Below are 16,082 nucleotides of genomic sequence, written 5' to 3'. Positions count from 1 at the left end.
CTGCCACTTCACTTAAAAATAAATACTCTAAGATGTCTCCATTTATACCAAGAAGAACTTTCTTCTAAGGAATTCTTTTTTCCTACTGGGCCCACTGTGGTTTTCTTCAAGAAGGTTCCCTGTGCCTTGCATGGTAAAAAAATAATCCACACATGTCCATAAATATGTTTAAGTGATATTAAAATAATGAAAAGTGTTGAACAGTAACATAAATGCACTTTTTTATTAAATCTTTTTTATATTTTGGGGAACTACATTTTCACAAAAATATACAAAAGAATTTCTTTTTACAAATATTTACATTCAATATCAGAAAACAATGATAGCTACATATTTTAAACTTATATTTGACAAATATAGTCTTGAATTCTGAAACTTAACACTCCAGGAAAAGTTTTTGGTTTTTTTTTTTTTTAAATAAAGTACTCAAAGTTCATATTCAAATTTTAAAAAATCTTAATTAATGCAAAAATCTGACATTTAATTTATATATATATATATATATATATATACTTTAAATAAACATACAACATTGTTACAGGAATTAGATGTTCATGGTGGAAACCAGAATGGAGTACACTTAAACCCATGATCCTTATTACAGTAATACATGACTACACCTTTGGACTAGTTTAAAATACCTTTTTTTTTTTTTTTTTTTTTCCTGTTAAAGCAAGAGGATTATCTGACACACTCCATAATGAAACAACAAATCTGAACAGACAACTGGATTTTAAGCTTAAAGAACTACACTAAAATATTTTTGTAAGGTGACCTGACGGGAGAGCGGAAAGGAAAGGAGATGCTCTGGTGCTGCACAGAGCACTGCTGGAATGGGTTTCCAGATGAAAGACTGCAAAGAACATTATTTTTCTACAGAATTTCCCAATGCCTTTATTAACTGTCCCTTGCAGAAATAGCTGCCACCATGAAGCTGTTTTCCATGTGAGATGAGGAGACAATAATTTGTAAGGGCAGCAGAAAAGCAGAACCATCCCCATTGCTGCATTTCCACTGCTGTGCTGGGCTGTCACCAGTTGCACAGTGTTCAGCATGAGAAAAGGAGCTGCTGCTTTTCCTCTGCTAAAAATAGTGAACAAACCAAGCCACAAAGCTAAAAGTGCATTTTTTTTTTAAAGGGAATGGTTCTAATGCATTTACTTAGTTTGTTACATTTTTAAGTTACCATTTTGGGCTTGAGTGTATTCTGAGATGGAATTTTACATTAAAATGCCTTAACTTGTTTCACAAATCAGTAATGCAGCTTTTCCATTACTTTATGCTGTTTACCCATAACTGAACTAAAAAGCAGAAATGAAGCTAATTACCAGATACTGGTTAAAAAAAAAAATTCAAGCTATTTTGCACCTGAAACCACAACACCAGGGTACGTTAGTAGCAAGAAAAGGAAAAACAGACCAGAAATGTGTAAAGTACTACCTAACAGCACCAATATTTCACAAAAGTACAGGAAACCATTTTTATTTCATGCAATGTGTGTCTGTGTTCATGCCTGGAGTTTCTTTAGAAAGGATGTTTACTGGATTCCAAAAGAATACAGTGTAGCACATGTCCTGGGTGCAACTGGTGGTTGAAAAAAGCATGGTGTTATGGCAGTACCACTTACAGCTCCATTGCATGGAAAGATCCCCCCCTTCTCCCCCATCGCAAGAATTTGCAACTAAGTTAATAGAAAATTCATTTTCAGCAACAGAATGCTTGGGATTGGCTTTGCATTACAAATGCCCACAGTGACAGCAAAGCTGTGGTTAAAGCTGGCTGACCACAGCCACTACAGTGGAAAAATAAACTTATTTGGCGGTGGGGAGCTGGGATAAGGGCTTCTGTGAGAAGGAGGAAGAGCAGTAATAACCAAAGCTAAGGAAGGAATAATGGAGGATATTACATGAACATTTCCTTTTTGTTTTCCCTAAAGGCTTACAATCCTGTAGAGGACTGAAAATAAAATACCCCTCTACTACAGCTCTTTTTTCAGAACCCACGAATGCAACGCTTGTTGCAGTAATTTACATTTTTGTCCTTACAGCCTCAGCTCTGGCCTCAGTCCCACTGAGAACAGCTGAAGGCAGCAGCGGTTTTATGAGCTCTGCAGCATCACACATGATGGGACAGTGGCATTTGTCCCCTCCTAAGTACTCATTTTAGAAAACTGGTAAAGCACAACTGGCCTTAATGCTCTGGTCTAAAACACCCATTATGTGGGGGCCACTCAGCAGTTAAGTGGATAGAACCTGCTTTCCTCTACAAACAGTGCAAATCACACATATCTTCACATCACTGGAACAAACATGACAATAGTTTGGGGGATATCATTAAAAAACAAAAAACATTTGAAGTTTGTTGGTTTTGGTCTGGGGTTTCTTTCTGTTTTTCAGTAAGCTCTCACATGACATCTGTGCCCAAACTGAGCGAGATATGTGCTGCTACGGGCAAAATCACTTTGTAGGGTCTTGAAGTTATCCCACAAACAGCAACAGAAACTAAGGAAACACCTATTTTGGCTTATGGAAGAGAAATCCAAACACACTGAGCAATAGGAACATCCTGCCTCTCATGTCCCATACTCAACTGCCCTCTAGCAGGTGGAGAAGGATCAGTCCAGCTATTCATGCACAAATTGTGTGTTTCTTACAAAGAGTTGCTACAAGTCCAGTTGTCTACCCAGCACCTATAATGAGTTTGGATTGTTTTTACTTAAAGTTTACCTTAATTACTTCCTTTTTTGTAATGGTTTACTATGGGATAAAATCAAGAACTTTATATTGATTTATTTCTATTCAGATGTATTTGTAGGGTCTACATTATATTCACCTGAGTTCCTATATATTTGAAGGCCCATGGCATGGAACCACTGAAGGAAAACTTGACTCAAGTAGGATCCAAACTGCCGTGTGCAGATTCCTCTCGCTGTCACACCTCAGGTTAAACATAATAGAACCCACAGTTTTCATGTCTGTCATCTTAAATGTTGTGAATGCCTGGGAACAGAACCAAGAACTGCTGAATAGGAAAGAAACAAGAGAGGCAGTAATTGCTACAGCTTGGTTATGAAGAGTTTTCTGAAGTATAATATTTCTTTGGTTTAGTATTTTTTGTTTAAAGAACATTTTCAGAGCAGGCCTATTAAAACAATTCATGTTTGGTTTAGGTGGAAAGATGAGTAGCCTTTTGAAATACATCCTTAAACTCTTTTGCCTGAGCTCTCAGTACTACAGAGCACTTCTCTCTTTATAGCACTGTCTTTGTTCCAACGTGCCTCCACTGCAGCTGTGGGTAACCTCAGCTCTAAACAGGTGTCCCACAGGTACAAGAGTGGAGACAGCAGTGAGTGGAAGTGGCTGCATCTTCCCAAAAATAGAGCAACCAAAGTTGCCTGCAGCCTTCCCTTGAGCCCTCTCCTGCTCTCCTAAGGAAGTGTAAGGAAGTCCTCACACTTCCCAAGCAGCCACTGAATACTTCCCACTTGAAGCAAGATGTTTGCCACTCACCACCTCCCATGTCAGTTCTTCCATCTTGCCTTTGCCTATTTTTGAGTGTTCCTTTCTCTGCTTTCCTTTCTTCTGCCTTTTCTCCATGTGCATTTACTGGTTTCCTGTTACTGTTTCCTCCACCCTATGTTCCATAATTCCAAAAAAAAGAAGATATTATAAGAATTACGGAAATTTTAAGAATTGCCAATTGTCATCATGCTAAGACCTTACACTTTCTGTTGTTTTGTTTTAAACAGAGGGGGAAGAGAACACGTGTTCCATGCTTTTTTTCTCCTTTACTTTCCAAAGAAGTAGTGAATTGGCTGGATTGCTGATCTCACAGTAAACTAAAAAAGAGATCAAGGTATTAAGGTTATGACTTGTTTGCTGTTAGTAAACTGAGAAAAGGATGGTGAGTGTTCTAGCATCAAATTCACTGAGAAAAACACCTCAGATGCAAATGATTTTGGCAAGGAAACCTATTGTGGCTTTTATGCATATTAGACACCTAAAACTATTCTATTTTTATTTCTAAAATGAGATATGCAGAATTCAAGTCTGAAGTCAAAGTCAACTGAAGAGCAGAAGCCAGGGCCAACAAAATAAATGGGCTTCGTGTAACCACCCAACAGTGAGTGGTGTGAAGAATGACAGCAGGCTTTGGCAAGCACATGGATCTATCCACATGAGCAGAAATCAAATGCTGCTAAAAATTTTAGAAAAACAGAGCAGATTGCAAGGAAGCATTAAAAAACCCAGTAAGAACAAAAAAGCACACAAATGCAATGCAACTAGGGGTGTTTACACCACTGATGTGGCAATTCATTTTGTGACTTGCACTCTTACTTCCCTTTCTGTAGAGTCTACAGGATGGTCCACTTTGTTCAAGACTACTGCCTACAGCTTAACAGAATTAAAAAAAAAAAACACTTTCAGGATTAAGGCTGGTCACATCTCTGACACTGAAAATGACACAGGGAACATGTCACCTTGCCTAATTAAATGCTGTATTTGAAGCCAACATCCTTTTCTTGTCACACTCTTACACTTTGCCCAGCACATCCAGCCTGGGCTCTGAGCAGCATTCTGAGGCAGGGAAGGTGCTTGGGGCCAGCTCCAGGGCGCTGGGTCTCTTGGCAAACTGGCAGCTCAAACAGTGGGGCTGAGGTGGTTTAGGCAGCAGCTTAGAGAAGGGGATCATAGTTTTAAACTAAGCCACTCCTGAATGCTATCAAAATCCTGCTCTTGGTACTGAAGCCCTTTATTTTGGTCGTGTTCTAGACTGAGGAGGTGTCTCACCTGCAGTGTACCTGCTTTCTGATGGCACAATTCCAGGCCAGCATTAACCTGACTGGTAGAAAGTTCAGTTATGCTGAAATGAATCTTGCTAACACTGAAACCCTGATACAGAGCAAAGTAAGAAGCTGCTCTGAATGTGTGCTTTTCCTCAGCTGTCACCAAGTGATAAAATAGCCTTAATTTTCTGAAATCCTATCCTTTAGTTTCACAGCATTTCTTGCTTTCCCTAGCAAAATCAGAAAGTCATATATGCTGACTGCCTTCTTGAGAATTTAAAAAAAAAAGATTTCAAGTCTAAATGATTCAACATATTTGGGTAATTTGCTCTCTCTGACCTAATTCCCAACTGTGTTCCTCGGTTCCTGCATTACGTCAACTTTCAGTTCTAAATGCGTTTATTTTTAGTATTTCTTTGCTCCTAGGAGCTGGATTTTCCTTATTCTCTTTTTTCTAAGTATGCTTAATAGCTTTCAAGGGCATATTTATTTTTTTAAGTGAAATGTAATTTTATTTTAATTGACTCAGTTTTCTAGTTAATTTCTTTTATTACCAAAAATATTGCTGACTAAAGATCCCAAAGATGTATGTTTGCTGCTAACCAAAACCACAAGCTATAGTACAAAATCATCCACTAGTGATTAAATTATACAAAGAACTTTTGCCTCCCCTTCCCTGGTGCTGTATAACCCCAGAAGAGGCTTTCTCCAGCTTCAGGCAGAGCCCTCCTGCTCTCAGTTCTCTCTGATGCTTCCAGATGAAAGGCTTTCACTAGTCTCTCCACATTCCAGCTTCTTTCCTGACCTATCCTACGGGGTTCTGTCATCCTTTGATTTCTCCGTGGAGCATCCAGCCTCGAGCTCCCACTGCCTATCAGAACAGGCAGCCTGTTCCCATGTGCACATGCTTCAAGCATGGGTGGCAACAATTAGCAAGTTACTACAGTAGCATTTAATGTAAACAGTAAATGAGGCACGGTAGCAAGCACCATCACAGACAAAAAGACAAAAACCACCACAAAGCTGCCAACTTGGACCATGCTGACAGCCAGCTCTTCACTTCAGCAGAGAATCACAGCTACATTATGTTCCAAACTGCAACTGAAGCTCTGCTACTCTTCTCCTCAACATTTGTGATAATTCCCAGCTGGCTGCCACCATTTTACCTGGCAAACCATGGAGCAGTTTCACCAGGGAAAACACTAGCTACCAGTTTGGGCTGCAAGAGGAGGAACAATGCTGGCAGTTCAGTTTTTGAAGAGCTCCTCAGCTTCCAGCTCCCATCCCAGCCCTTTACAGTAGCAGTGAGGTTTGGAAGAGAGTGAAGAAGCAGGGAGACCTGGAGGCTCAGCCTCTCCCACTGCAGCTCTCAGCCTCGCCCCTCTCAGAGCAGCCCTGCTGCAATTCACCTGCCCCTTTCTTCTCATCCTTCAGCTCTGGAGTGGCCTTTGGGATTCCTCAGGGGAAAAGCACCAATGGACAAATTATCAGTGGAGAGGCACAACATTAATGAAGGGTGTAGGGGGAGGGAGGAGAAGAGAAGAGGACCAGCAACAGGGATTCCAGGAAAAAACCCTCTTGATCCACATACCTCCTTCACTGGGTGAAGGCCTACAGAAGAGCTCACTGAGCCTAGGATTTTGAGGGGAAAACTCAGAGACAGAAAAATACGGACTTTGATCTGACAGTCTGAGTAGGGCAGACTGTGAGGGAGCTCTTAACAGTCATCCATCTCGATCCAATGAAAGGCAACTTTAAAATAGAGGCAGGACAGATCTTACTTCAAGTCCGAAAGTCCTGCACAGATGTGTTTAATAAGGGATAGAATCACAGCCATCAAAGAGCACACTGCAAACCATTTCTCTGGTAAAGAGAAGATATAAACACCAGAGACTAATTTTCATGTACAACAGAGACAGGAAACAAGGTTATAAGATACATCAGGTCTAATCACAACTCTCATATGCAATTCCCCTAAACTCAAAAACATTACTGGCAAGATCTCCCTGTACACTCATGACCAAATCCTTAGAGTTTTTGCTCCTGTAGAATAGCAGCTGCATGACTGGCAAGACTTTGCTAAGAACCATCATGCTGAGAAACCTGATAACCGTTTAGTTCATCAACTTCTTTAAAATAAATATTTGTTATAGCTTGATATATAAAATATATTACCTAAAACAGTTGGGTAACTAGTTTTGTATAGCACATAAAAAGGAGAGCACAGAAGTTCAGCTCTGTAACTGTTCTCTTCTACCTGCAAGCCCTCCCATTCCCTCTGTAACCAACATGCACACAAGAAGAGATGAGGTTTATTTCTTTTTCATCTGGCATAAGAAAAAGCAGGAGATGAATAATAGTGAAGCCTATTGACTGACCTAAACAAGTGCCACTGTCAAAGCAACGCTGGCTTGCACAGAAAGAGAGCTTTCTGTTCACAGCAGAATGCCACAATGAGAGCAGTGCTGATAATTAGTGACTTTTGATCCCTGCTATGTTGCATGAATATGAACTGTCTGTAATGCTTCTCTATGACATGATTTAGACAAACAGCTAATGAAATCTTCCTCACTTGTACCCAAAAACACAGCTTTGTTCAGGTGTTTATCACCATGGAAATGTCTTTCCAACTTAGAATTCAGTTATGTTGCAGGATAGAATAAATGCTTGAGGTGACAGCAGGTCCATTGAAGGAAGCAGATGATTGGACATTTTTTACAATCAGAAGAGAAATCTGAATAGAGACATCTCCCAGCTAGTCCTAACTCTGTTAAAAAGTTCAAATGTATAAAATATAATGCTTGCAAAGTTCTCTCTGAATCTCCCCTATGATGCTGAGAAAATAAAATCAATTCATATTGCTCTGAAATTCTATTTTTGCCACTGGTGACATCCCAAGCTTTATCAACAAGAAGACTACAAAATCCTCACCCTGGTCCTCATTTCCAGCAGAGAGGCTCACAACCCAGTCAAGTAACACAGCAATAATCTCTCTTCCACTGAGAATACTTTTATTCACAAGGCAAAAATTGGGAGTTAGACTTTTAGGTAGTGGGCAAGGCACTCGCGAAGTGAGCAAATCTATTTTTGCTCATAGAACTAATTTAATGTTTAAGTGCAACAAAAACACTAAATTAGCCATGAAGATCATGCATATCCAACGGCTTTCACCAGACATGACTGTGACCCAGGCCTCTAAATACGGAAATATTTCAGTCATAAGGAATCAACTCTATTATTTTCTGCTTCACCAGATATGATATTTCCTTTTGACCAGCCATAGAAATATAATTTCCATTATAATAATTAAACATTTATTAAAATACTATATATTTAAGAGTTAATATATGGTCTCTCCCAGTAATAAAATATGGAATACTCTTTTAATCTATGCTATTTAGACCTCAAAACTTAAAGGAAAAACATTCATGCTGAAAATAGATCAATGTACAGCACTAGGTCAGAAATAGCATCTCTCGATTAAAACCCCAAGAACTTGCTGTGAAACTGTACATTGATTAACAATTCACTTTTTCCTTTCATCCACATATTTCATTTTCAACATCTGGCAGTGAGTGGAATACAAACCCAGATTATCTGACACTGAAGCCAACCTAGCCTCAGTGTGTTTGTGACAGTCCATCCTTCTGGCAGACTCCAGGTCCTGTCTGTCAGAGACAGATTGCTCTGTGTCTTGGGTCATTTCTTACGCATGCAGGGCACAGTAGAATGTCACATTGCAATCCTGGGTTATTTCATGCCTGGTACTTCATGCAGTGTCCTCTTTGCAAGTCTCCATGTCTCCCTCAATGAGGCATATGCACACACTTCCAAACAAATAAGCTGTGTTTTCAAAAAAGATATTAAATATGAAATATAGAAGACTACAATGTTGTTAAAAGAAATGCGTAACACAGCCAAAATAAATTTCCATTAAAAGTATGATGTTCTGAACATTCATGTCAATGTTTTAACTTATTAAATCTTAGCTGTTCACATTAACATTTGGGATATTTATTTTGTCACAAATATCTTTTTCTCTATGTACAAACAGGAAAGCAAGCACACAGATAAAAGGCTGGAGGCTGAACTTGAGCTTTACGTTGTTATGTAGTGTCCATGTCCAGTGGTGTGTAGAGTTTGGCAGCAATGGCAAGGACACCTACCTGCAGTCGTCCCCTCCAGCACTGACCACGTATCTGTCTCCACTTGTGAATCGAATATTAGTTAAGTGAGCAGAGTGACCTAAAAATCGTTTATGTTTTGCCTGAAAAAAACCCAAACAACAGAATGAGAAAGTCTAAATATTCTGTACCCTCCTAAATCAAACAAGGCATGCATGTTTTTATCTACCTTTTTATTGCATCACAGATTTGTAATATTTGAAAGTTATATAGGTTATCAAATGTGAAAGATCTCCTGAAGAAGAACTACTATTTAGCTGCAATGTAGATTAAATTGTCAGGCAATAAGAGAGCACTTGCAAATTGGGAACAAAGCTCAAGCTAACACAACAATATGAAATACATCTTGTCACATGATTAACTTCTACGTTTTGTGTAAAATTCCTCACACTGAAAAAAAAAATATTTACCCTGTGCAGTCTCAAATCTTGAAAATTAACAGTGAAAACAAATAAAAAACCATTATAAATATGAATTATAAAAAACAGTGAAACAATTTAACAGTGTTGGTGAAAAATCTGTAAACTCTTCATCCATAAAGATACACAGATGGGACTAAAATCACCAGCTATCTTCCTCATTTGTCAAATGGATCAGAGGTGGAAATTACTAAGGGCTTTGAGATTTTCAGTAGGCAGGCATTATGCTACAGCAGACTGGCAGACAATAGCAAGACCTACAAGAGGTTACAGCAAGAGCTCGTGCAGAAAATGGTAGGGAAACTCTGAGGTGGAGCATGTGTATGAGACTATAGAGCTAATGCTACACAGAGTATAAAGCTACAAATTTAGAGAGAAAATATTTCCATCATATGTCTTCTAGAGAAACAACCAAGGTCCTAATACCAACAGTACTTGTTGTTATAACCATGAAAAAACAAGTTCTTACAAATTTTTCAGGACATGGAAAGTCAAATAGTTTGACCATGCCAAAATCATCGCCTGTTACAAGATTGATTCCCGAGTGAGAGACACAAGCACAGTTCACATCAGCTTTTTCAGCATGCCTGGACCAGATTCCAATTACTTCATCCCCTAGAACACTGAAACAGAAGAGCAAGAGATTCTTTTGAAAACCACTGCAAAAACAAGAGTCAGGAAATAGAAAGCAGATCTCATATTGTAACTGGTTCTATAAAAATGCAATGTTTTCATTTTATTCTCACACATGCACATCTTATATAGCTTTTATTCTGTAATTAATTTTTGCATCATTCCATAATTGCTTCTGAAACTGATTCAGTGATGTAATTCCCAAAATATTGTGGCCCATGGCAATGTGAGAGAACCAGAGGTGAAATCAATAATACGTCTATTGTCCAGTGAGGCATTTGCAAAAAAAAAAGAAAAAAAAGGATAAAGAAAGGACAATTAGAGAGAGAATATCATAGCATAAGCCTTAGATGAATAAGCTTCAGATTTTGGAAAACAAAAAATTTTATATTCTCTATTGCATATAACTATGTTCTGTTGATTCTTTAATATTTTGTATCAATCTAAAGAAAAGTATCTCTGAGTCCAGTGAAGATTCTTCATTATAATCAGAGAGAGAAAAACTGTCCTAAACAGAAAACACTATTATTTTTAGATTTCAGAAAAGTTCCTTCACAAAGCCTTGTAAAAAGGCTCTTACTCAGCTCTGCTTACAATGTATATGCTTACAATGTATAAGCATACTCCCACAAATGCACAGACACAAGAAGTTTGTCATTTGTTAATAGGTGAATGATTTGGGAATTTTTCTGTGATTCTTTCCCCCCCCAATTCAGGGCACAGTACACTACATGCAGAAAGGTATGGTTTACATCAGACATACTGAATTGGGTCAGAAAATACCAGTTTCTTGGTTTTGTCTCAAAAAGGTGACAAAAATTGATTACCCAAACAAAAAACAGAAATCTATCAAAATGAGCCTTGCAGAGCCCTCTAAAAGCTTACAGTTTTAGTTGTGTACTGCAGCAAATAGGCAGGATTATTATTGTTTAAAGTGGTTCATATGTGGAAAAGTTTCAAGTATTTATTCTCAATTTTTGTCTGAGGGTGATAATTAGAGGACAGTAATTGAAAGCAGGCAACAGAGACTGAAATAAGGCACAGAAAGCCAGATCTGCATAGAATAGAAAACAAATTATTTAACTGTGAAATAAGAATAAAATATTATTATATTCATATTATACTTTTATTTATATATACATTTTTATATAATTTATACATAAATTATACATTTATGTGTGTATATATTATACTTCATGTAATATCTTGAAAGAAATATAATAACTTTAAGGTATTTAAAAGTACTTTTGTATGCCTTTTAATATGCAAATGTTAATAGCAACTTATACAGATACCATCAGTGTAGTACTGTAAATAAACTTGAATTACCCCAGTCATGTATTGGGTTACCATGTTTTGATATATTTTAATTGTCCCTGTACTCTCATCACTATTTTGAAGAAGAATAGTGCACTATTCCAGAAAATTTGCAGAGTGCAGTGAAACAAATACTGAGGCTGCTAGAGTTGTATCAAAGGAGCTAGAGATACCCAATGAGTACAAGGACACACGTGAGAGATCAGTTTTATCAGATTCCTCAGGGGTCAAGCAGCTCCCCTCTGCTGAGGGGTCTGCTCTGTACTGCCTTTTGCTGTGCTGCACTTAGGGGAGCTGCTGCCAGAGCAGATGGGTGTGTTAAAAGAAAATACCTGACTGAAGGGATCAAATCTGCTTTTAAATAGCGTGCTTTCTGGAAGTTCCAGGTGTTTTAACAGCTGTAAATATGTGAACCATTTACCTTGTCCAAGTAGCCCATGTTATTCTGTCAATCACAGCCTGGTCCACAAGCTGCTTTCCTGAAGGCACTTCATACACTTGCCTTTTGTAAGACCCCGTAGAGACCTTTGAGGTGACCACAGAGAATTTACAATACATTAGCTTGTTTCAAAAGATGAAAGTATAATTCCAGAGGGCTTTGGAAAGCATTTGTGTGACAGTTACTTCCTAAAGTAACTTAGCTATGAAGAAAACTTAGTCAATGAGTTGAAAATACTCAAAAAATCTACACAAGCATAAAGCAATAGTGAGAAAGCATAAGAAATCTTAACATTTAAATGTCAAATTAATAAAAAGTAACTGAAACAACTCACATTCTGCACATAAGTGTGTTAGTGTGTGGGTATACACAAATAAGGCAAAATAAATTCCTATCTTGAAAACTGACACGAAGGTGCTCCTCTTAGGCTGTAACTGTTGATTTGATGATAAGAGAAGCTTATTTCTCCACTCAGATGCAAATAAAATATAGAAAGCATATTATATATACTTTTTTTTTTTATTTTAAGAAATGTCTTAAGCCCTCCTATAGTTGGAAGTTGCAACACCATAATTTTGGTGCTGCTCCACAAAGATAAGCACTAAAAAGACATGTAATACCTTCGTGCTGGTCAGGGAGATGAAGAATTCATAGATCCCCAGGCCCTGCAGAATGACAGACTGTACTCCCTCCTCCTTTAAGACAGCCCATCATCATCAGAGGTAGAAAGGCAGAGACACATCACAGGGGGTTTGAAATCTGTCTCTCATTTCTTTGCTTATTTTCTGTATTTAATCTCCAGGAAAACTATTCAAAACTAAAGGCATCCACTTAGCACTACAGCAAAGAAAGTCTAGTGACAGCAACGAACTCCAACACTTAGTTACAAAAGTTAAAAGTCATCAAAGGAGAATACTTGCAGAATATCTGTCATGAGCATGTTTTCCATTCAGTACCCTGAACAATTAATGACTGATACCTGGAGATAAGAGCTATCAGCAGAGAAGTCCATCTGGATTACAAAACTTGGGATATCTTTGCAATAGCTGATTCGATTTAGTGTCGGGCCCAAAGTCAGATCATAAAAATCCACTGCATTCTCACTGGAACCAACTGCTAGGTAACGAGAGTCTGGGCTAAACCTGAACAGATAAAAGGGTGTCATGAACACAGGTTGGCACTTACAACAGATTATAATATTTGAGAAGTACAGGTAAATTTGCATTTCAAGTATCTGCTATCCAGAACTAGAGGGAGGCAGAGTATTTAGTCTCCTAAGCAAAATAACTTTTGAAATTAAATTTTCAGGGAATGCACATCCAGCAGAAGGTGGCAATAATTTTGGTACAGATTACACATAAAAGTGAACTGGGAACATCTCTTGAATAACTCTGTTCATTATCTGATTTCATGACCATCTCATGCTCTAACAACTTGTGACAGACCCCTGATGACTCTGACTCCCTGATGCTATACTTACAAGGTTTAAAACTAGAAAACTGAAGTGCTGTAACCGAAGAAAAGTCAGAACTTCTAGATGAAATGTGCTGAATAAAAAAACGTAAAGCAAACCTTTTGTTTGCCCAATGTATCTTTGCACACTGGTTTCTTTCCTCCAGTTTTCCTTTCTAGTCTTGAAACTCAGTAGCTTCCTGAGCTGAACAAATTCCTCACTGCCCCTTCTCTGTTACTGGGGAAGTTTTACTTCAGTTCTCTCTGAAACATACCTTGGGACAGCTTTCCAATTCCAGCAACCCCCTAACTCCTAGCAGAGCTCTCCTGCAAGGTCTCTGTTTGCTTATATTTCTCTCTCATTCCACTTTGCTCTCCAAAACTTTCCTTAGCTGATCATGACCAATTTATCTCACAGAAGGAACGGTCTGTTCCTCCGCTCAGGAAACAGAAGCGAAATTTTACTCCTAACTCCTTTCTAACAAACACAACAAAGAGCAAACTGACAGACTGGCATTTCCATTATCTCTCACAACCCAGTCTTCACTTCTAAGCTTCTGATCTCACTTTACCTCCTACGAATCCCTTTCCTCGAGCGTGTCGACCACACCACATGCTCGGTGCTGTCACTGGCAAAGCTGCTGAGGGCACTCGCTCCCACTGTCCCTGCTGCCACCAAGATGTCAAACAGCACCGGTCCCCACACCAGCCCCCGGGGAACACCACTTGTCACTGGTGTCCACACCACCAGTTGTTTTGGCTGATGCTATCTCTTATCTTCATGTACCACCTCCTCCTTTTTTATTCCTGGTATCGGAGTAATCACACAAATTCCACAATTTACTCGTTGATTCTAGCCCTCTAAAATATCATTGCAATGCTCCTCAGAACACTGAATTGTATTTTTAAAAACCAAAATATTAGAGATTTCTAGCATACTACAACAGAAAGGGCATTATATTTTCTGACCTGATATCTTGGATTGCTGATCTTCTGTCCCTTTTTTTCCCCCAAATTTTTAGAGAGGTCACAAGCAGGATAATAAATTCTCCATTTTTCATGCCAATAGCTACCATATCACCTTCTGGGCTGTAACAAACAGTACGAGCTGCATGTCCTAAGCTGACTTTGTTCAGCATCTTCTGTGAAGAAATAAAAACCCAGAATAGTAATTGTTACTATTTGTCCATATTTTAAAGGCATCTTATGCTAATAGTCTGTAAACAGGCTAACAACACCAGATGGATTATCTTCAGAATACAATAAAAAACAAATTTCAAGTCTGCAACACCATCAAAAGGCTATTTTTTTTCCCTAAACAAGTGTTCTCCAATACCTACCTTTTCAGCAATATCCCAGAGTCTTACTGTGCCATCTTCTGCAGCAGAAAGGAAAAAATCTCTGGACGGATGCGTTGCCAGGCCCCAGATTGGTCCATCCATATGACCATTAATTAGAATGTTACATGCTGCATTTTTCTCTCCAACTTCAATTATTTCAGCATTTCGTGTCCCGACGAGAATTTTCCCCTTGAACAATAGTGAAATTATCTCTGATTAATATATTAACCTCTCACGATGAACAGTAATTAAAATATAATCTAGAGCTGTAGTTCTGTCAAGAAAGTTTGCTTAAGTCAAGTTATTAAATAATCAAAGAAAACTTATTTTTTAAACTCCTCTGATTTATTAAAGTAAAAAGCTCTGTAGAAATCATGATGCTAGTTGAGTTACTGCTTGTCATTTGATATTTGATATCTAAAGTGTGGAAAGAAAATGGAAAAGAAATCTTTAATTAGTCTTTAATAAAAATATATAGGGAGTATTATCCCAACAAAGAGTGAGATCCCACAAAGTAGATGTTTTTCTGCCACAATATCAGTTGCAGTTCTAGCTTAGCCTTTAATTTCAAATACTAACTACAAGAGAAAGCAGAACTAATTTATTTGGTATTAGAGATCAACCCAAAAATGATAAGCTTTATTTTACAGACAGGCAGCTTTCTTTACCTTGCCTCTACAAACAGAGCGAACACAGTCTGTGATTTGTCCCGTCTCTAGTCTGAAGGCACGACATCGTTTCAGCTCCTGATCCCATAGCTTAACTGCTCCTCCTTCCTTTGAACTATGAAGACATCAGGAAGAACCATGAGCATAACAGCTGGCACAAAAAGGACAATTAATGGAGGAAAGAACTACATTATTTAATGTAATGTACTGCAAATGAGACATTTGAGTATATTTTAAATTGTTAAAGATTCAATTTGACTGAACAGTTGATGTTAACATGCTGAGCCTCACAGCCAAGCAAGACACACCTGATTCCAAGTCCTCACTGTTCTACTTTACAGAACAAGTTGAAAGATGGGTACTGCTAAGATTAGTCTGAATGAGTAGTTTTGAGGGAATTTGTCTAGTCAAAAGAACAGTTAAGTGTGCAAACTGACACCTTAATAATCAGACAGGTGGAGGTTTTCAAATTATAGTTGAGAGAAACAGAAAAGGTATGTGTTTTATTTCTGTGAAATAAATGACTGAAGATTTTCACTTTTGTGAAAACTTTATTATTTTCACTGCTGTAAAATAAACTACACAGATACAGCAGAAAAAACACACAATAGGTATTAATTATGAAAACACTAAGTATTTCCCTCCCACTTGCAAAAAACCCTGGTATTACAGTACAGAACACATTCAAATAAAAAGTTTCTAAAAAGAAGACAATGTTTACTGAAACAGTGATAAATTGGGCATCTATAGTTGAGCTGGGACATGTCTTATCTGTCTTCAATCTCCCCTAACAAAAATACAGTGTTCCACAATATCGAGCTGCTTGTGTTACAGCTTTGATTAC

At 38.0% G+C, this 16,082-nt stretch overlaps 1 protein-coding gene across 10 annotated transcripts in view; it reads right to left on the bottom strand.

Annotated features, from left to right (window-relative positions):
* Positions 1-601: 601 nt before the first annotated feature.
* Positions 602-16,082, bottom strand: part of EML5 (EMAP like 5) — a 111,376-nt gene continuing 95,895 nt past the window's right edge. For 9 of the 10 annotated variants that reach the window (XM_048305408.1, XM_048305411.1, XM_048305414.1 and 6 more), the window contains 8 exons: positions 15,239-15,353; positions 14,571-14,759; positions 14,200-14,372; positions 12,758-12,920; positions 11,761-11,864; positions 9,859-10,012; positions 8,953-9,053; positions 602-8,629 (listed from right to left, as the gene is read on the bottom strand). In XM_048305408.1, the coding sequence (XP_048161365.1) occupies positions 8,593-8,629; positions 8,953-9,053; positions 9,859-10,012; positions 11,761-11,864; positions 12,758-12,920; positions 14,200-14,372; positions 14,571-14,759; positions 15,239-15,353 (1,036 nt within the window). In that variant the 3' untranslated portion in view covers positions 602-8,592. The remainder of the gene's footprint in view (positions 8,630-8,952; positions 9,054-9,858; positions 10,013-11,760; positions 11,865-12,757; positions 12,921-14,199; positions 14,373-14,570; positions 14,760-15,238; positions 15,354-16,082) is intronic. The other variant, XM_048305409.1, reaches the window with a different exon arrangement.

This window comes from Corvus hawaiiensis, chromosome 6, assembly GCF_020740725.1.
Source record: "Corvus hawaiiensis isolate bCorHaw1 chromosome 6, bCorHaw1.pri.cur, whole genome shotgun sequence".
NCBI classification, from domain to species: domain Eukaryota; kingdom Metazoa; phylum Chordata; class Aves; order Passeriformes; family Corvidae; genus Corvus; species Corvus hawaiiensis.
Note: the sequence above shows the minus strand (reverse complement) of the source record. Positions and strands in the feature narration are given on the sequence as shown.